Below are 23,711 nucleotides of genomic sequence, written 5' to 3' on the forward strand. Positions count from 1 at the left end.
TCACTTAGCTTCTCAGTCTGAACTGTTGCTGGGAGCTTTCTAGAGTCTGATCAAATGATGGATGAGTGAAAATCATACTCACAGGAGGACGATTGTTAAGCCAGAAAGATAATATATAATTAAAATGATAGCCATAACCGTAAAGCAGGCAGGATACCATGTTAAATAGTTAATAATAATATTCTGACTTCCCAGCAGGCGAAACCAAATCAAAATCACAAGGTTGCTTTTTATTTCTTGGGTCTAAACCTAGGGAGGGATCTGCCTGATGAGCTCTAGAGGGAAGAGCCAGAAACTGTTTTCATGACACAGCTCTTCCGGTTGTGAATTTCAGGCAAGTCTCTCATCTGCAACTGTTTAGTTAACTGTAAAAAATAATGAATAAGTAAGCAAATAAACAAAGAGGGTGTAGTGAAGCTTTCTAATATGATTTCATTGCTGTGTCCTGAGATTTTCCTAATGTGATTATGTAGTTTTAGGTCTTTAAAAGTGATATAGGATGTTAAAAATTATAAGTTGACAGTTAGATTATGTCCGTTTTTGAGTTGCTTGTCAGCAAACCTCTGGTGAAAGGCACTTCCCAGTGAGCCAGAGGTGTCTGGAATTTGATTCCAGGGTTCTCCGCTTCATATGGTCTTCTCATACCAGTGTACAAAGAGGGTTGAGAACAAGGCGAAGTCTAAGCTAGCCAGGCTCAATGAATGAGTCAGAAAGAGGTCTGATTCAGCATGGCCCCTCTGATAGGTAGTAATGGCTGTGTTCTCATCCCTCTACAACCAGCTTGATCTAGGAACCAAAGTGGCTTATTTACATCCTGTCCTTTCCATCTGTTGCTTTCCATTTGCATGATTCATGGTTTGGGTTCATTCTCTTTCCATTCCTCTCCAGGACTTCTTTCCCATCTTGCTTTGTTCAAGCTTAAGTTTGTCATTAGTTTTTCCCATGATCTCATCTCTTCATCTCTTTTCCTTGGTCAGGTAAGCTGGAGGCTTTGTGCAGGGGCTAAAGATTTTTTTAAATCCCCTCACTATTAGGTTTGGGGAAAAATGGGATGTCATCAAGGGCTGGGTACTCCTTATACTTTGATTACCAGTGGCAATTGCTGAGGATATTTTAAAATAGAATTTTTGTCCTTCTAATGCTTTTACAATTTCAGTTCTTGGTGTACAGTGGAGTCACATCTTACTTAAGAATTTAGTTTTAGCATCAGCATGTGAATTGTCTTTGCCAGTTATACCTTAGTAAAGCTAAAAATTAAAAGTAAAATCCGCATGTGAAGCAAGGATTCTCTTTGTTCAGTTTTATCCTTAAGAGTCCAGTATTCTGTTTTTCTCTGTTTATTGGGTCAGTAGATTCCTTTGGTTGAGTGCTAGATGAAATGTTGGCTTCTGTTTAAGGGTTTTGTGAATGAAAACTATCTTGAGCTGCTAGCATCTCATTCCCTAGGAAGGGCTGGGGCATGCGAGAGACGAGACAGGCTGGGGGTAGGACTGTCCCAGGCTTCCATGTGGATGGATGAGACCCTGCACACTGCCTAGATTTCTCTCTCTCTCTCCTCTTCCACCTGAGTAGTTGGAGTTGTGTAAGCTAAGTGTGTATGTGATGTAGTCCCGCTGTACTGTCCTCGCTAAAGCACTATAAATGAGAGGAGGATGCCCAATTTTCTGACCATAGTCAGTTTTTGGTAGAAAATGAGAGCTAGTGGGATTTGGTTAGCAGCAGTGAGTTAAACTTCTTTTAGAAAATTGTCCATTTCACCTTCAGTCTACTCTTGGAATCTGCCAGGTGATGTTAGGTTCAGGAAACAGTACAGTGAATATTGCTGAGTGACAGAGAGCAGGCGAAGTCCCTGTCACTTCACCAGCGGTTGCAAGCCCACCAGCGGTGCCAAGTCAGGCAGAGAGGAAGAGGCTGCCTCTGGCAGCCAGGTGTCACGTATGCATGGTTATTTGCAAATGTGGTTTAATGTGTGCTTGTAGCATCCTAGTGATCTGGCAGCAGAACATACGCATTTACTGAATCTCCTCTGGCCTGGCTGTAGAATAGATTCAAAATGAATAATAGAAGAAATGTTGTGGTGAATATAATGCATAAAATGTGAATGTTAGAGAACTCTTTGGTATTATTTAGGCCATCTCCTTAAATTTGACTAAGAAGAAGACCCCCAAAGGTTAAGTAACTTGCTTGAGATCATCATGAATTAGTAGTCGCAATGGAATGAAAGCTTTAATTGTCTGATGACTGTTTTTGTTGATTTTACTACTATGCAGAACTTCTGGATGAAATTGTATTCCATAGGTAGACTTGGATTTACTCCGCCTAGCTTACACAAGAGAAGCAGTTCTAAAGGGAATCATTATACACAAACAGATAGAAACTCATTGGTGTTGGCTGGTTTACTTTCTGTTTGAGCTGGAAGCTGAAGTTCAAGACCTGCTCAAAGTTGGTTGTTAGCCTCCTTTGTTTTGTGTTAATTGGCAAGTCAGATTACAGGGCAGCTGTGAGAACGTGCCCTTCAGCTCTCTCTTTGAGGGGAGTGTGTCTGTGGAGGGTGCAGTTAGGGGAAAGCCTCAAGCTGCTGCCACGTGGGGGTCCGCCAATCCCCACCGCAGTGCTGACTGACACTACGTGGCAGTTCTAGACCTGGGCCATTCTGCTTGACACAGGATTCCTCTCATGGGCAGGCTCTGTGCTCTGGCTCCCCACCGGCTTGGCCAAGGTTTTCTCCAAGACGCACTATTGTCTCCTTCCTTCCTCCATCGTAGGTGTCAGACCTGCCGTGTCGTGGAGGGCTCTCCCTGTCCTCACCTGCTCCTGCTTTCCTTTGTCCTCCCCTAGTAAGTCTCTCATACTTCTGCTTCTGTCTCAGCATCTGCATCCCAGAGGACCTGAACTGGTATGCTCCGTGTTTTTGAAGACACCTTTAAGGATATTCTGCACTAACTGTTAAGGACATCTTTTTATAAATCTCTTCATGTTAAGTAGTGTTGGAAAAAACTACAAATGTTTGATTAGTCATTTTTACATTATATTCCTTTGTCAAACCAACATGTCAGGGAGTGATGTTAAGTGTACTGCTGTCAAGATGTCGGGGTCCCAGAACCAGCTCTCTCCCTGACCTTCGAGAATTCCCTCTGTCAGCAAGGAGCTTAGAGCCTGCTGCCTATAAAATGAGCTGGATGATCCCTGGATGTTTTTCCAGCTCCGAATGTGAAGTAGATTGCAAGAGAAGAGATTGACTCTGGCCAATTGGTTTTAATAGTGTGAACATTAAATCTAAATTTACATTGAACAAATACAAGTTACTATAAAGAAAAGGAATTCAGAAGTTGTGCAGGAATTGTCCCCTGTTGTTGTCCAATTTATTTGTGAGATCAGTGACACCAAATACCTTGGCGTAGATAGTACAGTTTAACTAGCATCTCTGTGTTAGAGTGCTTCCGAGATTTTTAATCTCCATGGTAAAACAAGATTATATGTAAGTGCCTGGAAGTAGAAGTATTATTCCCCACAATATGGAATAAGAAGAGACATTTTAGTGTAATTGCAACTTAGGTTACATAATTCTAAATGCCTTTCCACTCTACAGCCTATCAGCTGCGGTCTAGAATTGAGACCACTCTGCTTTTACATGTAATGGTAACATTCAATGGTTTATAGTACCAATCTGTTCTGCAGCTGAATTTGATAATAAAAGCCCCTTCCTGCTCTAAGTCCTTGTAATCACACCGTAATTTTATTGAATATGGCCCTTTTTACTATGTTTTCTCTTTCAATTATAATTTTTATCCTTAAAGTTTCTGAGCTTACTAATGACTCTGAGACATTTTATTTTATTCCTTATTCCTTTATAGAACCTGGTCTTCTGGAACTTTGTTTTCTATGCAGTTGCTGAATTTAATTATACATGGTGTTTTAGACTTGATCCATGTTTACATTCACTTGGTATTTTATAAACATAGGAGCTAAAGCTGCTGTCTTTAGAGAAGACAAAAACTGCATGTTTGAGAACTCTGAAACCCTAGCAGTTCGTTTCACTTTTGATTCAGCATTTATTTATTGTTTCTTATGTGCTGTGTATCATGATGGGTGTTCTTTTTTTAAACGGCTGTTAGGAGAGGAGCACAGCATATGTGACACTGAGCTGATGAGGTGATACGTTTCAGCACCTTTCATGTTGAAATTTCATGTTGGAATATCATGTTGCTTTGTAACATGAAACTTGTAAATTATAATGAAATCACAATATGCCTGTTCTTAGGAATGATCTATAAAATATTTAACAACAGGTTTGGCATTGTCACTGCCCAAGCAGAACAAATGTTGCACAGCTAGTACCAGTGCATGTCAGTTCCGTCTGAACTGAACATCCTATCCATGGATTCAGAATCTTATATGTTATATGGACATTAATTCTGTTTTTGCAGGGAGGCATACAAAAGATAGGGCTTAGGTACCTGTTTTATGCTTTTCCTGTTTAGTTTAAAAATAATTAAAATTTCTTCTCTCATTGGGATGTTATTAACTGCTTTACATACATGGGAGCAACTCTTGTTGCTTTTCTACATTATACCTTTTCAGGCAGCCCTACAACCAGGTTATGGTGTGAACAAGCCTTCAGCCCAGTTCTACAATACATACTGACATTTACTCAAAAGACATTTATTAGTAAGCAGCTACAGAATTGTTCATACTACCTGCTCTGCACAACTCAGTGAAGTCCCAGCTGTCTGTTCTTAGTGCTCTTTGCAGGGAGGGGTCACTTGAGGCAGACAAGTTGCTTATAGTTGGCCTGAGACCACCAAGTGGTTCTCAGCTAGGGGCAATTTTGCCTATGTCAGAGAACATTTTTGGCAATGTCGGAGAATATTTTTGGTTTTCCAGCTTTGTTGGGGGATAGGGCAGGTGGCACTACTGACTTCCTGGAGGCCCCGTATGCTACTAAACATTCTACAGTGTAGCGGACAGTTCTCCACAGCAAGGAAGCATCTAGCCCCAGATGTCCATAGTGCCAAAGGTCAGAATCTGTGTCCTGACCTGGTGACCGGACACAGGATTGTTTAGGGATCATGCCTGAGGAACTGTCCCTAAAGTTAAAGCTACCAGCCTTATTCTCATAACCTCAAATGTACTCATAATTTGTTCACAAAGCAGATGTAGGAGTATATAATATGTTAGCTAACCCTTACATCTTTTTGAAAGTTTTCATTTTATTAATAAGAACATCTAAACATTTATTGTGCCAATTAATGAATCATTTGTGCTAAAAAAAAATCTCATGTCCAGCAGTCACTGTGCTAACTAGCAAAAAAAATCATTGTTGGTCAAGACGTGGATGAGTGAAGCCCTGGTCATACCCACTCCTGCTTTTTGAGATACCACTATTGAGTTTTCGATAAGACTACTTACAGATTGCTTCTGGATTGTGTGTTCTTGACTAACGTACTGGCAGCACCTGGTTTGGGGCTTAACCTAAGTGATATGAACACATAACACTGCACTGTGTGTGCTGTAGTATTTTGAAGTAAATCACAGAGGCTGTGACAGATTTGCTTTCTAGAAGCTGTATCTACTTACCTCCCACAAACTTTTGCCCTCAGTGCACCTAATTTCATTTTGGCTGCCATGTCCTGAGTGTTTGTTTCCTCTGTGGAAGGTGCAGACCTAGGTTCGAGCCAAAGATAGAGGGGGAGAATCTCTGTTCCTGTCTTAGAGAGTCCAAAGTTGAGGACAGGGACTGTTTGTAAGTAAACATGTGTAACACAAGGCAAAGTGAAAAACAGATAGTTTTATTAGGTACAAAAGTGCGTGAGGCAGCCCAAGGGTATGATGTGGCAAAAGCTGCATGAAGGAAGAACATTTGAAAGGAGTTCGGGAACATAAGTGGGATCTGGGCTGCATCAGTGCATGGCCATGTGGTGGTTTAGCAGAGCTGGAGCGTCCAAGTCTCCTGACTCCCCCCCAGGTGGACTTTGTGCTGTGTCATAGTGTTAGTAAGCTCTGAATTAAACTAGAAACCTGGAGAAGTTAATGTATGGTTTAGAACTCTTTTTTTCTCTCTAAAGCTATAGAAGAAAGCTTGTAAAATTGTTCCTGATTTCGTCTAGTGTTTTAGTTTGCTGCTTTTGTCAGGTAGGGTGATCTGCAGAAATGTTACGTGAGAACTACTGAAAAATTTAAAGCAGAGTACCACTAGGTCATTTTCTGTTCTAAATTTGTTTACCTAACAGCCTCCTCGCTTCATCCATTATTGGTGTTGCTTTTTAATTTCAAAAACCACTTATCTTTGCCTGTGCTCTCTTTTCTCAAGAGAAGAAGCAGATATGCCCAAAATGGCAGAGGATATGTTCACTAGGCTGTTTCTACTTCGTTACGAGTATGAAGAAGCAGATATGTAGACCAGGGTTCCTAAAGCTCTTCTTAGGAAGACAAAACAGAAACAAATGGATTTAGTCAAATCCTAAGAGCCTGGATGTGACTTCCATACTTGGGATCAAGAAGTTTATTGGAACAATCATCATTGTCTTTCATCTCTTGGTCTGTTTTCAACTTATGTCAGGTCTTATAGGTTAGTGGACATAAGTATGGTTTAACATTTCAGGCTGGGGTTTGCTCATAGCTTATGCTTAATGCCTCTAAGTAGTCATTGAAAAGTATTCTAAAGTTGATGACATGTTAGGCGCAATTAAGGTTCACCTAGATGAGTTACCCTTTTGAAGGTCACTTTTTGGTGTGGTTTGGAAAACAGTGCTTTGAGTAAAACTCTTTGTTTATTAATGCCACTTGATAAAGGCTCATTGAACCCTATGTAATTTCTCATTTATAATGGAAGTCTAGTATTCAGCTAATTGAATACATGGCCACTTTAATTTTTTTGTTACAGCTAAGTGGTATTCACAGTGATCGTGTTCTACAGCTTCTAAATGTAGTATTACCTTAAAAGTTTATGGTTCAGCCCCCTTGGATATTTCTGTTCTTTTTCTCTGTTATGTGTCTGCATGTAATTTTGTTAGGTTCCTGTAGTTGTGCCTTATATGTAGTTCTGACATGGAATAAAGCTCTTTTCCCTGCTCTTACTTACCTGTGTAAATTGATAGATGTGTAGATTGATGTTGGCGACCACAGATTAGCCATATGATTTTGAAATATTGAATCTTTCTCAATTCATTATGTGTGTGTTTCAGATTTATTACAAGATTTAAAATGATAACAAGTGTAGTTATAGGGATTTCCTATTTAGATTGATTTAGGGTTGTTGCCTTTTTTCAATCCCAGTAATCTCTGGCTTCGTATCATCCCATGGAAAATTGAGCAGGTACCTGCTTTGTTTTTTACCTTGAGCTGTTAGAACTGAGAACTGTCATTTCAAGAAACTTTGTCATTTAAAATGTACAAGTAAAACTTAACATGCCTTGTAGTTGATGTACGAAGTAACAGTACGACTTCTGGGCTAAGTGATTGTGATGTCACTGTATTCCTAACGCTGTGCACCCTGTGCTGTGTCTCAGTCCCCGGGAGCAGCCAGGCCTGAGAGGGCTGAGGTACTATGCTTAAGAGTTTTCACGATGAAGATTTCTCTAGGAACATATGTGGAAAGGTAGAGATCCTGCCAGTACAATGTGTCATAGCCATAATCCCAGTTTTTATTTGTTGACTTTATTATATCCTTTGTTGTGAGCACTTTAAAGACTCTTCTGAAAAGAAGCAAGTCTTTAAGGAAATAAATACATGTATACTTCATTTTTAATCTGGCCACCAACACTGAGTTAAAACATCAAAATGTTGATATGCTGGGTTTCTTAAAGAAAACTTGATTTCCTTATTTTCTTTTTCTTGTATGTGGGACGCTCCTGTTTTCCATAATGATCCACTTAAGCACTTTCTGTCATGTTTTCAATCCCAATCATGTTATCCCAAATATAACAGGATCTGAAAACTAATCAGTACACATTTCTTCTTGAGGCGGAATCGCAAACTGGAGACGGGGGAAACTTTTTTTATTTATCTTTCTAGGAAACAATTGTACTATGACAGTGAATAATGTTGTAATGCTCTTTATTTTTACTTGTTCGTTTACAGTGATTCCATATCTGTTGGGGAGTTATACATGGAAGTTTTATTCCTTGGACTTGGTATACTGCTTTTTCTTAAGTTGAGTGTGTCTCTCCATCCTCAGCAGCTATTAGCTTAGTCAGTGTATTCCAGGCTTATTTAAGTTTCGGGATTTGTACTGTGTGACTTTCCCTCCGAGCATCACATTAACTGTTTCAAAGCAGTGTGCCGTTGAGGGGTTGTGGCCATGTTTCTTGCTCTGTTTTTCTCCCCAGTGGCTCACAAACTATTGATTCTGTTGGCAGTCTCGGGAGAGATTTGTGACGTTAGCCTGTAGTTGAGTGTTTTCTGGTCTTCAGAGGTAGTTCCTCTTTAGTGTGCCTTTCTGACCTTTTGGAATGTGCTTTAAAAAATTTCAAGGATTACATCTCAGAAAAGTGAATGTGGATATTTCTGCATATCCTTTATTTAGGTTGTAATCAACCTCAAAGTTAAGTTTGGTGGTTGGTGTAGACTGTATTAGGCTGAAGCAGTATCCACATATTCATATAGTTACTCTCATAAATTTTAATGTGCTTTATTTGGAATCATTTATATTTAATGTAGTTAAATTCATCCTTTGTGAGATACAGTCCTATGAATTTTGACAGATCCATGCAATTATGTAACCACCATGATACTCAAGAAGCAGAATAGTTCCCTCACCTCAGAGAATGCCCTCCTTTGTCACTCGACTACACTTTAATTTGGAAACTATAAAGAAACAAACATAGTTAAAAATTACCCTTAAGCCTATCACTGTGCCATAACCTCTGTTGACAATTTTGTTGAATATCCTTCTGGTCTTTTTTTTCCTTCTTTCTTACAAAAAAGAGATCATACTGTCCTTTCTGTTTATAGTCTTTTTCTTTTTTTACTTAGTGTATTTTGAGTCTATTTAAATTTAACCATTGCATTGGCTTTTGTTTTTGTTTCTTTGCAATTCTAAATAACTGTATTATGAATATCTTTGCATATTGCCATAATTACTTAAGTCCTGAAAGTAGTGTTTAGATCTCAGGGCATATGTACATTTTTAAAACTTAACTTACATTTTGTCAAATTGATTTAAAAATAGTTGTGCCAGTTTACATTCTGACCAGCAATGTCTTGAAGAGCCTGTTTTCCTGTATCCTTGGCAACATTATTTTGTTTTTATCAGTTTGATAAATTACAGAATTTCATTATTTTTATTTTAATTTTTTGATTTCTTGTGGGATTGGGCATTTTTAAAAATGTTTATTATTTGTATTTTTATGTGAATTGCCAGTCTATGTCATTTATGTGTTTTTCTCTTGGCTCTCTTTGGGAGTGGGTTTGGGTGGAGGGCTTAATTTTTAAGTGATCTATATGTTAGTAACTGTAATCTCACAGTTGGGGGTTGGTATTTCTTTGTCATTTGCTTAATCATTTTGTTTAATTTTTTTTATTTAGTGAAGGTTCCCGTAGGTCCATTCTTTTGCATTTCCTTTGTTTATGTTTTGAGGGTATATTTTCTTTTTACATTTTTTATTGATTCATAATCATTTTACAGTGTTGTGTCAAATTCCAGTGTTCAGCACAACTTTTCAATCATTCATGGACATATTTGAGGGTATATGTTGAATTTAGAAAGATCTTTTCTCGTTACGTCATATAGTCATGCATATTTTATTCACAGGTAGCTTTATCAGCAATCCTTTCAACATTTACTTTTTCTTTTCCATTCCTGAGAGCCTAGTGTGGTCTTTACTGTGTTGTACCAAGGAACCATAGATTATGTACTTGCATATATGTGTATCTATATGTGATCTCGATATTTTGGTTTCGTTTATTCATATACTTTGAAGCAACATGATCGTTTCATTGAAATCTTCTATTCAAATTGTAATAGAACAATGATATTTAAATATGTCCCAAGTAAAGCACATCCTCTTATTTTTTCCCCCATTACCTTCTTTGGTTTGCATTTTAGATAGATATTATCCATCAGATTTCTCTGTTGACATTAGTGGGAAAAAAAAACTTAAGTAACTCTTCCTTTGTTTTTAACATGCTGCAGGATATTGAAGTCAAAGTAAGTAGCAAAACAATGAGCTACAAATATGCAAATGTGTTCACCTAAACTAAGCAGATAGTGGACAGTCACCCTACACAGATTGAGCCAGGCGACTGGTGTATGAACAGGAATGCCAAAAATATATACTTTGTTTATTTCTTAAAATTCTTGATCAGGCATATCTTCAGCATTCACTGAACAAAATACATGTTAAAAACTTTTATGACATGGAGTGATGTAGGGAGGTCTGTTCTCTCAGAGATAAAGTTCACTTAAACATAATAAAGGTAGAAACAGCAGTTTAAGAAATGCATTTTTAAAATTTATCTTGAAAAAATCCATAAATAACCATCTTTATAATTTTTTCAAGAATCAATATTTTATCACTTCAGTTTTAATTTTGTGAAAAAAAGATCTTGTAAATTAGAGGTGGAATAAAATTACTTTTATTTTTATTATTATATTATTTTAAATTATTCAGATAAACAATTATAATAGTTTCTGCCCCTTTCTCCAAAGACAATAATATTTCATGAAAGACAAGGTAGAACAATACATGTCTTTATATGCAGATTTCACCAGGTAATTTAAGGGTTCTCAAACGTAAGGTTTATATACAAAATGTTATATAGGCATCTTTTTGTTGTTGTTCAAGAAACAAGGTTAATAACTATGTGTCTTATGCCTGGAATAAAATCGAGGTTTTATTGTGCAGAATATTAATCCTTGAAATTACTCTCCGAAAGAGAAGTTGAATAAAACTTCTGACATTTCCAAATACATTTGAACAAAGTAGGACACAGCTGTTATAGTTTGAAAAAAAAAATACAATGCAGACTCATTCTTTACATTTAAATACAGCAATCATCATCTTATTAATGTTTTTCTGTGGCAGAGACCTAATAGTTTGCAAAAATCTTCAGCTTTGTATACTCATTTCTAATGTAATTTATACTTGACTTTTGCTTTGCTGTTGCTGCTTTTTCTTGATATAGTATATTCATTTCTGTTTTTAGGCTAAGCAGCTGGAAGAGAAAGATCGGGTGATAAAGAAGCAGGATGCATTCTACAAAGAGCAGCTGGCTAGACTGGAGGAAAGGGTACGACTCTTTCTTGTCAGTAATTCTCTTTTACCACATCTGCAGCTTTCCCATGTACTTATTTAAAAATCAATACATTAGCACTGTAACTGCTTTTCCTAGTTAAAAAGTGGCAAGGAAATGAAGAAGCCAAGCAGGTAGATCATTCTTGAAGATAATGTCATTTCTACTTTGGTAGTTTGGTGTATGGTTGTGTTAACTGATTCATTCATGCATTTTACCACTCAGGAACTGCCCCCTCCTGGCTCCAACCCCCCCCCCCAATTTTTCCTTACATGTTTAGAAACTGCATTGTCATCAATTCAGTTAGTGGAGTGCTACTCTTAACTCTCGAAAACATTAAACTGAAACACGTTCTTAGAAAACGGTAGTGTTTTAAAGGATAAATTGTCTTTGTGAAAGCTGTTTCACTACACTTATGGCTAAGAAATGAATGACTCTTAAAACTGGTGGACAGGAGCTGAATAGTAGGGTTTAGAAGAAGAGTTAGGAGGAGGACTAGAGGCAGTACCTCCAGTCTGCATGGCTCTAGAGTTTGACAGAGACGCAAAGAAGGAAATTAAGGCTGAAACTAAAGGAGGCAGTGCGTTTAAGAATGGAGGTTTGAGCACCCAGTCAGGGCCCTGTTCAATGAAGTTTATCTGTTGTCTAGAGTAATTTCATACATAGACCATGAGGTTACAAGCTAGCTTTCTTTTCCCTTTGAGTGAGACCCCCCCTAAATTTGATTGGTTTAGAATAGGATGTTTAATAAGAAAGTAGGTAAAATAAGAAATACACTATTAAGCCCCATTCAGTACAGATATTTACATGTTAAATGTCTTCACCTGAACTTAGTGCTTCTTGAAAGTCAAGACCGTTTTCTTGTTCATTCAGATATCTACCTAATATATATCAAGCTGTGGTAATGCCAGAGATGTACTAATGAAGAAAATCTACCCTCGTGGAGCTTAAATTCAATTGAAACCCAGTCAATATATTGAGTGGCAGATTGTGGTAATACGACAAACAATAAAGCAGGAGAAAAGGAGTCCCAGGGCCTAGGAGTGCAGGTGTGGGGTCAGGTGGAGAGGGAGGGCCTGTCTAATAGGATGGCATTTGGGAAGAAGTCTGCCGCAGTGGGGAAGCAAGCCAGCACCAGGCCTGGAAGCAGGGGTGTGCTTGACATGTCTGGAGAGGCTAGAGGGTTTGTGAGCAGAGGAGTATTCTGGCTGCTGTCTTGGACAAGAACTGAAGGAAGAGAGACTAAATAAGGGGTAATAGCAGTACTTCAGAAAAAGGATGGTGATGGCTTGGGCCAAGGTGCTAGAGGTGGAGGCAGTGAAACGTGTTTGGCAGAGCTGACCAGATTTGCTGATGGTTTTGAACATGAGTGAAAGAAAAAATGAAAGATATTCTAGGTCTATGGCTTTTATAGCCAGAAGGATGGATTTTCTGTAGTGGAAGATTATTAAAATATGGATCTGGATGTGGGTATTGGAAGAAATCATAATGCTGATTTTGGATATGGTAAATTTGGGATACTACTTAAAACATCCAAGTAGAGATGTTAAATAAGCATAAAGTGGAAATGCTAAGAGAAGAGGTCAGTAAAGATTTTGGTAAAGGACCAGATAGTAAATATTGCAGGCTTTGCAGGCCATGTATGGTTTCTGTTGCAACTACTCAGCTCTGCCACTGTAATGTGAAAGCAGCCAGAGCAGTGGACAAGTGTGGCTCTTCCAGTTTATGGACATTGAAGTTAGGATTTCATGTAATTTTTACATGTTTTGAAATACTCTTCTTTTGACCCCCCCCCCCATTTAAATATGTAACACTGTTCTGAGAGCTGCACCGAAACAGATGGCAGGCTGCCCTTGACTCACGAGTTAGAGTTTTCAGAAGCCTGGCTTAGTACACAGGCTCTAACATCAGAATACTTGTATTTAAATCCCTGAACTGGCTTTTACCTGCTTAGTATCTTGGAGCATCTTATGTAATCTTTTGGTTTCCTCAGCTATGAAATGAGAGTATATTAGTACCTACGTCAGTAATTTGTTAAATGCGGTAATTCTCATAAGTCACCTATAATGATGTTGAATACAAGGTAACCACTCAGCCAGTGGTAACTCCTCTCTTACTTCTATCTGTCCAGAGCACTGTTCCTGAAATAATTCGTAAATGTTAGCTGAATAAAATGCATGAGTGAAGTGAGGTGATTTACCCAGCCCCCAATAATATTTTTCCCCACCCAATGATAATTTTCTTTGACTCCAAGTATTACTTTGCTAAGTACCCTTTGAAATCTTTGTCAGTTACTGTGAGGTACAAGAAAAGGCACTGATAAATATCCAACCATTTCTCATAAATCTGCCAATTTGATGGCGATAATTCAGTGATTGATTTGAGCCGCTGAGATGATTTGTTCTTAGCAGATTAAACTGGTGTGCTCAGCAGCTAACTCTTGTTTCTGGCTTCAGGTTAGAACAAGTAGAGGAAGATCAGGTGGATATGGTGTGCTGGTGTCAAATCAGTGTGATTAGTGTCTTCTCATCACATACGTTTTATTTCCTTTTTGAAGATGAGGCTGGAAAGTAGTTATGTAGGAATTTTAACTGAAAGCTGAGGGGCGCTAATGAGCTTAGAAGAATGTGGAGCTGGAATAACCAACCACACCATTCTAAGTTAATACTTAATGCCTCTGTATGTAGTAATGTGCTGGAAAGAATGCTGGACTACGAGTCAGAAGGCTTGGCTTTTCATCTAGTTATCTGACAGTTCACCTATAAAGTGAGGATAGTACCCTTCCTTGCTTGCCTTTGTGAGTTATTGGAGGGACCAGATAAGATGATATATTTAAAAGCCCCTTGAAAACTGGAAAGAGCTTAATATAAGCTGTTGCTTATAGTAGAGAATATTTACTTCCCATTGTGTGCAAGATACTAATAATCATAAAATTAGTATTATTCAACTTCCTGGTGTCTTCTACCTATTTCTATAACAATCCTGTTTTTGCTAATTACTGCCATTCCTAAGATACCTAAGTTAAATTTTGTTCAACTGGATTTCATCTAGGAGTATTTGAGAGACTCTTAGGTCTCCAACAATGAAGCATTTTCTAGACTAACTACAAGATTGTAAAGAGGGATTTTCTTGTGATGACACTGAAAAGTACAATGTCCAACCATTTCTGTGAGAAATTCTACACACTTTCTGTTAAAAGATATAAAATGCTGAATCCAGTAATGTGTAATGTAAGAAAAAAATGATTGTGATATTAGAACTTATCAGAATCATCTTACTATGAAATCCAGTTTCCTTTTTAAAATCCAAGTTTAAAAGTGGATCTGGGGACAGCCCTCTCTCTCTATTTTAACCAAATGAATTGATGAAATCATAAACTAGATACCAGGTGGTATATCATTAATGGAGAAAGGGGACATCGAATCTTTTACAGAGTCATTCCAAGGATGATTTCTAAGATCGCCGGGTCACCTGCCCATCAACTAAATTAGCAAGTACGGCAATTGTAGACATTGTCACTTTTTGATGACTCATAATCTTATTATTCAAACTACTCATTTTCATTGACTTGATGCAAATTTCATGATGCAAATACAGCATGATACCCCTGAGAGTTATTTTAATATCTAGTTGTGTGTCGTTTACTTTGAAGTGAGAAATTCATGGTTATTTGAGAATATGAACCCAATTCTACTAACATTCGAAGCACATTGAGTTCTGTGATAACTAGTTGGTTTGCCTCTTGGATCTATTTCAGTAAACATCAGTGAGAGAATAAACATTCTCTTGTATGAATCAAGCTTTCTTCTCCCAGGAATTTATATTGGATAGTTCACAGGAGTCTGAGAAAATTTTCTCCTATCACTAACTTGGGAGGACTAATAAGTATAATTTAACTGGACACCAATTTAACCTTTCTTAGAACCAGCATGCAAAAGCAGCACCTCTTTACTGAGAAAGAAAGTCAAAGCCATTTGAAAGTTTTTCAAGTCCTTATTTTACTGTAAATGTTGTCAGCTTTATCAAACAACATTGACATGGATGTGAGGTGAACTTTTATATTTTCCGAGTCTGAGAGGCATTCCATGTAGGTATGCCCTAACTGAAGGAGGCCTGAGTATCAGTTCCTGGTTGTTGATCTAAGAGACTTGAGAGTGTTACTTCCTGATTGGTGATTTGCTGAAAGGAAGCCCAGGGCAGCTTTCAAAGAAGAGGTTCTTAAAGTTTTTAAAAAACCTTTGCCACGTCCCTCAGGGAATTCTCCATAATGTTTTGTATACCTCTCTTAATATGCCACATTTATGATAACTATAGTTAGTTATCTGTGTTACTCTTGTAAGCTTCTTGAGGACAAAGGTCATTTTCTTATTTCTTTTGTTCCACAACTCATGTAGTAGGCGTTCAATGAATGAATCATACATTTACTAAGCTTATGCTGGAAAGTTATGTCCAAGCAGTTAGTATACAGTTTTTAAGTATGCACAGATGTTTTGTATCTTCTTCATTAGTCATTTAAATTCAGACAATAAATCTATCCTTGAGAAAGTCAAGTTTAACTTTGAATATCTGGATATTTATAGCATCCTCCTCATCCTAGTAGCTAACAGTAACATTTTTTGAGTATTTACATTGTGCTGGGCACTTTGCATGGATTATGTCATTTTATTCTCATAAACAACCACATGAGGCTGTCGACCCTGTTTAGATGAAGGTCCCAAAGCTTCAAGAAACTTGCCTGAGAGGGCTTGAGCCAGGTCCCACACCTGAGCGTTTAGGTGTTGTCCAGTATCAGCTTTAATGTTTGTCAGTTCTACACTGAAAAGGTTAAATCCTGCTGGTTGTTTTGATAGTTTTTTGGTTAGTAAGTTAACTCTTTCTGGCTTCTAATACAACTTTTTAGATCCTGATAGTAAAACTTGATCAGTGCTGCCTCATAAACTGAAAATGTTAAGCATTCAAAATGTGTAATTTTCTTCCTGGGAAAATTGGACGAAAAGGGAATAAACAAGGTCATATTACTTAGCAACTGCAGCCACAAACTCCCAAGAGTTATTTTAATATCTCGTTGTGCTGCTTTTACTTTGAAGTAAGAAATTCATAGTCATTCAAGCAGTTTAGAAATGGTTTTGAGGCATTCATTCATATGTTCATAGTGTTGCTGTAGGAAGGTCATCTCATTTTATCTCTAGAAAGAAAACAAACTTTCTGTGACCATTTTATCAACTATTTTGATGGTTATTTCATTAGTCTGGGTTGCCTGCTCCTGGAACATGCATCGCCTGGATGTTCTTCAGGAAAATGTGTGTTTTCCTGTAGTCTTGTTGGCCCTCTGGAAGGGAAGGCAAGACCAAGACCGTATTATAACAGAGCGGAGTCGAGATTCTCCCAGGATCTTCTAGAATGAAGGACCCCTCAGCCCCCAGGATATCTTAGAGACGTGAGTTCTTTGGATGATTAATGTGTCTTGCTGTCTAACTTCTCAATTATGAACTTGAATTGATTTGCTCTGCTAAATCCACTCTGCTCTTGGCATTCCTCAGAATGGTGGGGTTTGGCACAGCGTGAAGAGAGCCATAAAAGCCCTGGTGGCTTGCGGAGCTGAGGGAGATTAGAGAGCTTAGTTGGATGCTGTTACAGTGTTCAGATCAACAGGGTATGGGGGTATGTATTGCTTTTACTTTACAGACTCCTCCGGATTTCAGCAGCTACTCGCATACACACTGCAGTCAACCCCATACAATTAAGAAGGAGAGGGAATTATACAAGCTGGGCAAAAGAGAGCAATGCAAAGGGAATGGTGAAAAATAGATTGTCATTAAGAAGAAAAGTACTTTACTAGTTTGTCACCTGTGGAGAGGGTTTCTAATTAAATTCTAAGGTCATGGTTACAACAAATGAGCAGTTTTTAAAAGCCTTTACTTATAGTGGGTGGCATATCTTCTATTACATCATAAAGTATCAGGCTCATCTGTATGATTAATTTGCTTTTTTGATTGCTTGACTTCTTCTTTGTCAATTAGTACCTTATTTTCTGTGTTCCTCTGTGCAGACAGAAAATAATGCCAACAATGATAATAAAGAGAAATGACAAAAGAACAGATTATTGCTAGCCCAGTGTGCTCCTTACATGAAGAAATTATTTTGCATTTTTACGACTGGATGAAGTCTGTTGTAAAAATATCTCACTGAGTGAAGCTGGGTCAGCCATTTCAACGGATTATTTAAAACAGGGTAGAATCACAGTTGACCACTGACATCTGAGATCCTGAACACAAACAATCCTTTTTGGGGAGAGGGAGGCGATAAACTCAATTTATGGGGTAAAAGAACCTTTTGGTATTTTCCCCCTCAGGTGCTTTCTGAACAGTTGTCAGTGATTCTAGATGATGTGGGTAGCTCATATACACTAAGTTACATATGTGTTTTGGCTATGCACTGTGTTATAACAAATTAAACACAGTAGTTAAAAGCATAACTTTGTGGTAGCTCTGCCTTGGTAGGTTGTGCTAGTTTGCATTTATCAACCGAGAGAGAGATTGTTCCTTTGACATGTGGAAATTTTGTACTGGCTTCCTCATTCATTTTGAAATCAAGGCAGTTTCTCTGTGCTTTCTGTAGTTACCAAGAGTTTCAGGAGCAGATAAGCTTCTGTGGTCCAGGAGTTTAGCTGTTGAAGACAATAGAAGCCAGTGTCACTTTTAATTGTAATGCCGTTAACAAATGACAAAGGTTTCAGTTAAAGTTAAGCATGTACCTTGAGTTGCTCTGAATTTTTTTTAAATCATTAAGTAAAGGTAGTTCACTTAAAATGCACTTAGATGTTAATTGTTAGGTAGACAATTAATTAGGCCCAGGATCACATATCTTTTGTTAATGTAATTGAAAGTTATTTATAGCTTTGGTTCAAAGACTGAACTCTTTTGCATTTTTACCTGCCTACCTAAAGAAAGTTCATTATTGCAGATAGTCCAGAGGTAGCAAGCTGGGTGGACTTTTTTCTATTTGTTCTCTAGGGGCAAAAAAAAATCGATACAGTGTAGTGAGTCTTGGGATCTTATCCTTAATTCATTATTCAACAAGTCCTCCAAATGCTCTGTCTTTTCTGTTAACTTCTCTGAATTTTCTAATGGGAAATGTGGTTTGGGTAACCTTGAAATGGTTTTTTAATCTGACTTTAGGGATATGAAACATTTTTTTTTTCTGGGATGAGCTGTTAAAAATGTGCATTCTATTAAAATTATCCCTTTAAATGGTGCCAGTTTTTCTATGCTAAACTTTAGAGGAAAGATTTGCAAATCATGGGATCAGCACTTAATTTGGGGCTCTATTTACCATGTAGGCTGTCAAGAAGCATTAACCTTAAGGTAAGATGAGAACATGGAGTCCACAGCTATGAGCTGATGGCAGAGAGTACACCAGGTATTAAATAGCATTATCCATCCTGCTTGCTACAGTAAATAGGATTTCACTGTTATGATGTGTCAGGGCTTTCAGTGAAATCAAATTTACAAGACACTAAACTGCCATCCTCTCTGCTGAGCAGCTTTATTCTGGGATCTTGCTTTCATATTAATCCTGTTGGTAGGAAATACTTGTACCAATTGTGCATGGAAATTATAATTTAATGATCTCTTCCTTTTCTCTATTCAGAGCTAAGAATGGACCACTGTGCTTTGCAGCGATAGCCGCAGGGCTCTGAGAAAGAGATAATATAGCGTTCAGCTTTAAAGCCCATATTGCCTTTTTGTGAGTGCATGTAATGATCTTTAAGTGCTAAGATGCCAACAATATGGGTTGCATACTTTCTCAACTCTTCACATTTCCTTTACCTTGTGAAAGACAGCAAAATAGATTCTGTTTACTATGACGGTTTTAAAAATGATTTGCCACTTCAATGTGTAAAGATAAGGTAAGAAATAAAGCATTACGAAATCCAGGGAAAATTAATTCCATTTTTAAAGATTCTGTTCATTTTGTCTGGGGAGGCTCAATAGGCTGTTTTATTTGAAAAACAATACCCTCTTTCCTTTCCTTGGGATCTTTTCTTGCTATTGATCAGAATACTGTAGCCAAGAAGTCATTGTGTTTCCTGTGTATTTCCTGTATATGTGATTGAAAATGAGCTAAATCTCTTGAATTTTCTTTGCATCCAATTTTGTAATTAGTGATTGTTTTGCTTCTTGATATCTTGTTTGTTTATAAATTTCGAATGTACTCCATTTAGGCAGACCAGCCAATGCTTATTTCCCTATTTTACTGACTAAAAAATTAAAATACATGAATATTAATTTTTTTTTAAGGAAATTGCAGGGCTGGTGTTAGAAAATGCTCTTGAATCGCAGTTTTATGTTCAGATCATGAGCCAGCTGTGCCTCCATAAGGGATTGCGTTTCAACACATTAGCTTCATTAAGAAAGATGTATTTGGTCATTGAAACATTTGCAAATAATATTAGCTCATAACATCATCAAATAAGAAGTGCCCATATCTGAACTTGGTGTATAAAGCAGGTTGGCACAGTAAGGTCAGCATTTAATGAAGGGAATCTGAATCCAGTTTAGCCATGGAGACTAAGATAGGAGTTTGACCTTGGTCATTCTTATCAGAATTTTGGGTGGCTAGAGGGAGTCCTTGGCATTCACCATTCATTCAGACACACATTTGTTAAACTCCAGTGAGCCAGGTACTGTACATAGAGAGACAAACAGCACAGACACTCGTTGTCATCTGGTACAGGGCTTTTAGTTGCCACAGTAGATCTGTGGAGGCTATGCCAGGTGATTATTTTCCAGAGCAGAAATTTTTTATGAGGAGTAGGTGCTACTTTTGTCCCTTAAAGTTCTGAAGATCATGGGATTTAGAGGAGAATGTAGTGGCCTGGAGAGATCCATCAGGTTAAATGCTCAGATAAAGACCCAATGAACTGGTTCCCTAAATAGCTGTCCTTGAAAATAAATGATCAATGTGTAAGCTCCATGAAGACCCGAACTGTTTCCCTTTGATGACCATGAGAATGCCTGGCACATAATAGGGACTAGAAAACTTTTTAATATTAATGTGCTAGATAGGAAGTGGGATGGGTTCCATGGCCAAATAATTTTGAGATATGTTAGACTTAACTAAGCAGAACATATTTCTTTACTGTACGCCTTCTCGGAGTTTATATACATTCAGAGCTTCCAAGGTAAGGATGCTGCCTGCCATGTTTCAGCATTATAGTCAGACTGTAGAATCTTTTTTCCAAGATACACTCATTAACTTATCCCAGCACACCATCTGATATTTTCTGTGCCCTGCATAATGCCAGTACTTACATGTTTTTCAGTCCTTCCTGATTTGTATCTTAGACTGTAGAGGCCAAGAAGCCATAGAGTTTCACTGAGAGTTCCTAATTTGCGGGCTTCTGAGGATCTGCAGCCATCCTGGAATTGCCTGCCTTTGCTCTGTGTCCTCAAAAAATGGGCAGATGAGAAAGAGGCTTACGGATCCTAAAGTTCCTCTGATTCTTAACTCTCCTCGTAATCTCTGGTCTCTCTGAGTCTTTGAGAAAGTTATACCCATGCTATCTCAGTTTTGTGTTTGCATTCACATTCCCAATTCAAGCTTACATTATCGCAGGCTCCCCAGAAGGGGGAGCGATGGGTAGTGGGGTTTCATCAGGGACACAGAATCTCACCCATTAACCCAAGAGTCGTACATCCTCATGTGAAGAATTGGGCATGTGACTCAGCAGAATGCCAACAAGGATCCAGGGCCCCCATAGGAATTCCCTTCTCTTTCATAAAATGGAGTAGGAGGGTAACCAAATTTGATAAATATTTAATTACCACTGTGGGTCTTTAACCCACAAGTGTTTGCCAGGATCTAGAGCTGGAGGAACAAGTGAAAGAAAGATGTATCAACGTCTTCCGTTCTTCAGAACCTCGAATTTTCTGTGACCCTTCAGAAAGAGTTTATAGGACTGGCTGTTATTTGGTGAGGAAGCAGTAAGGTTTGCTTGCCTAGGTCAGAAAGTCATGCAGTCTTTGAATCCTAGTATGTTGAATGAAGGTCAGCAGTCACGTGCTCTGTAATCTCATTTGCTTTCAGAGATGTTTAAGCACAGGAGTTCAGGGGGAATAGTGTGGCCACAGCACTGCCCCCTCACACTTGTTTCACACAGGATCTGTGAGAGCAGGAGCCCCATCTGTTCACTGCTGTACCCTCAGTACCTAGAACAGTGCCTGGTACATAGTAGGTGTGTGACAAATCTTTGATAAGTAAACGAGTAAGGGAGTTTTCAGCAAGCGAAAGGCTTTAATCTCAAAAGTGGCCCATGTAATTGAGATATGAATCTTCCGAGTGACTGAGTGACTGACCGTGCGCCTTACCTCAAGTTACACCCATCCTGCAGGTTTTTGCACAGATTCAGGCGAGGATCCCTCTGCTCCACTCATGCTAGCTACTGATACAAATGCAACTGCATGTCTTATTTACATAAAATTAAATGGTCAGTGTAGGTGCTACTATTTGAGCAAACCTTTGAAGTAAATTAAATCATATTGCCTTAGTGATGTTCTTATCCGTACTTTTACGTGACTTCTTGGCAGGGGTAATCAATTTTAACCACAAACCCTTTCCTAATTAAAACACCCAGATTCATGTATTATCCCCAAACTCGGCTTTTGGTGAAAATGTTCGTGGGTACTTTGCACTGTGGACATCCCGGCTGTTCCAGAGCTGTTGACCAAGAAATGTGGTATCAGTATCATCAGGATCTTATTAAAACAGCCACCATTGATTGAGGGATTATTACAAGCCACGCAGTACACAAAATGATTTAACACAATCATTTTGGCCCTAGAACAGACCACTAGGGGAAGATATTTTCTCTTTTCACCACCTGACCAGTTACTGACTTTGTTCTTGAGGCTCAGAGACATCAAGTAGCTTGCCCTAAAGTTTCCCAGCCGGTGTAGCCAGACCTCTGTGTTTCTCCTCACAGACAGTGTCTCCTTCTGTGTGACCAGTGGTAGATTCTGATACTCCCATGAGGCTTTCTGGCTTATATGCATTTCCACTCCCATTGCTCAGATTTTAAGAAGAATTTTGGTAGAAATGGGCATGACTTGACTTTTCTTTTCTTTTCTTTTCTTTTCTTTTCTTTTCTTTTCTTTTCTTTTCTTTTCTTTTCTTTTCTTTAGTGCCAGTAAAGTAACAGATTCTCAGCCACATTTACTTTAGCAGTGTTTGTACTTGGCTTCTTTTATAAACCAAGCACCAGTATTGTTACTTAATAGTGGGTCATGTTCCACAGTAAAGAGAAATTAAACCAGTTTCATTATAGGGCATGATCAGGTGATGGGTACACTCAGTATGGCTTTAGTACAGAGAGTAAATTGATAGGAGAGATGCTAACAGTAAGGAAGCAGTAACGGATCTGTCAGTCGGGCCGTCTCTGAGGGATGGAGCGAAAAGGTGGTGGTCCTGAAAATTCTAGGGGGGTAAATAAGCAGAAATAAAAGTTACAAGCCCAGCTAGACCAGCCCAGGTGATGGTGATGAGACTTAGTGTGATGGCAACGAGAGAAGAGGGTGGAGGGTCCAAGAATGATCTTCTAGCTCTTGCTGCTACTTGGGCATTTTTGCCCCCACCATCTTCCTTTACCATAGCCTACTTTGCAGAATCATTTGTTCCTAGTAGAGCTCTGACATAGCCCTTCAACTCAACCCTGTGCCCACAGCACTTCAGCCTGCCTAGCCTGCTGTTTAGTTTGTGAACGTATGGAATCTTGGAGTGTAAACTTTCTGCAAATTTAATTATAGTCACGCAAATATGAGTTTACTGTCAATTTCCTTTCTTGAGTTTAAGGCCAGAGGTGTTGCTCCTATGTTAGAGTTATTTGAACTTCAGTGCTGGAGCTTCCCTAGACTCTGCCTGAGAACTCACCAGAGTAATCAAATAAATCTCAGAAATACACAATTCAGTTAACTATCCTTAAGCCATTCCTGCATGTAACCTCTGTGATTTTCCATCTTCTGCTTCCATGGTGTTCACTAGGAAATCCTCAAGCTTGCTGTCTCTGTGCATAGCTCTGCTCTTTCTCAGGGATGTTGTCTTACATTCCCAGGTGTTGTGCATAGTAGCTCCTGTGGTACATGCACTCAGTCACTGTTCATCTCTGCTATCTCATCCTTTCTCCTTACCTGGCCTGTCATTTCTTCTTAATAGAACTTAATCGTAGAACTTAATCTAAATTTAAACTTCTAGAACTTAACCATAATGTAGTCTCTACTGTACCTGGAAGGACTGTAAGTGTTGTGAGGTAGAGTGGAAATAGAAGTGAGAGGAGAGTAGTTCAGGGCTGAGAGTTAGGATCCTTGGTTAGGCAATCCATGTGTTGAGAAGATGCGTGTTTGTTTGTCTATCGTTAAAATGAAAATGTAACTAGAACTACAATGAGTGCTTTTCTGTAATCCCAGAAAAATAATACATAGTAA

The 23,711-nt window shown here is 38.4% G+C and overlaps 1 protein-coding gene across 3 annotated transcripts in view; it reads left to right on the forward strand.

Moving 5' to 3' along the window:
* The window catches only part of CHCHD3 (coiled-coil-helix-coiled-coil-helix domain containing 3), a 251,261-nt gene that overhangs the window by 148,702 nt on the left and 78,848 nt on the right, over positions 1 to 23,711 (forward strand). For all 3 annotated transcript variants that reach the window (XM_072964444.1, XM_072964442.1, XM_072964443.1), the window contains one exon: positions 11,146 to 11,229. In XM_072964444.1, coding sequence (XP_072820545.1) covers positions 11,146 to 11,229 — 84 coding nt within the window. The remainder of the gene's footprint in view (positions 1 to 11,145; positions 11,230 to 23,711) is intronic.

Source organism: Vicugna pacos, chromosome 7 (genome assembly GCF_048564905.1).
Source record: "Vicugna pacos chromosome 7, VicPac4, whole genome shotgun sequence".
NCBI lineage: Eukaryota > Metazoa > Chordata > Mammalia > Artiodactyla > Camelidae > Vicugna > Vicugna pacos.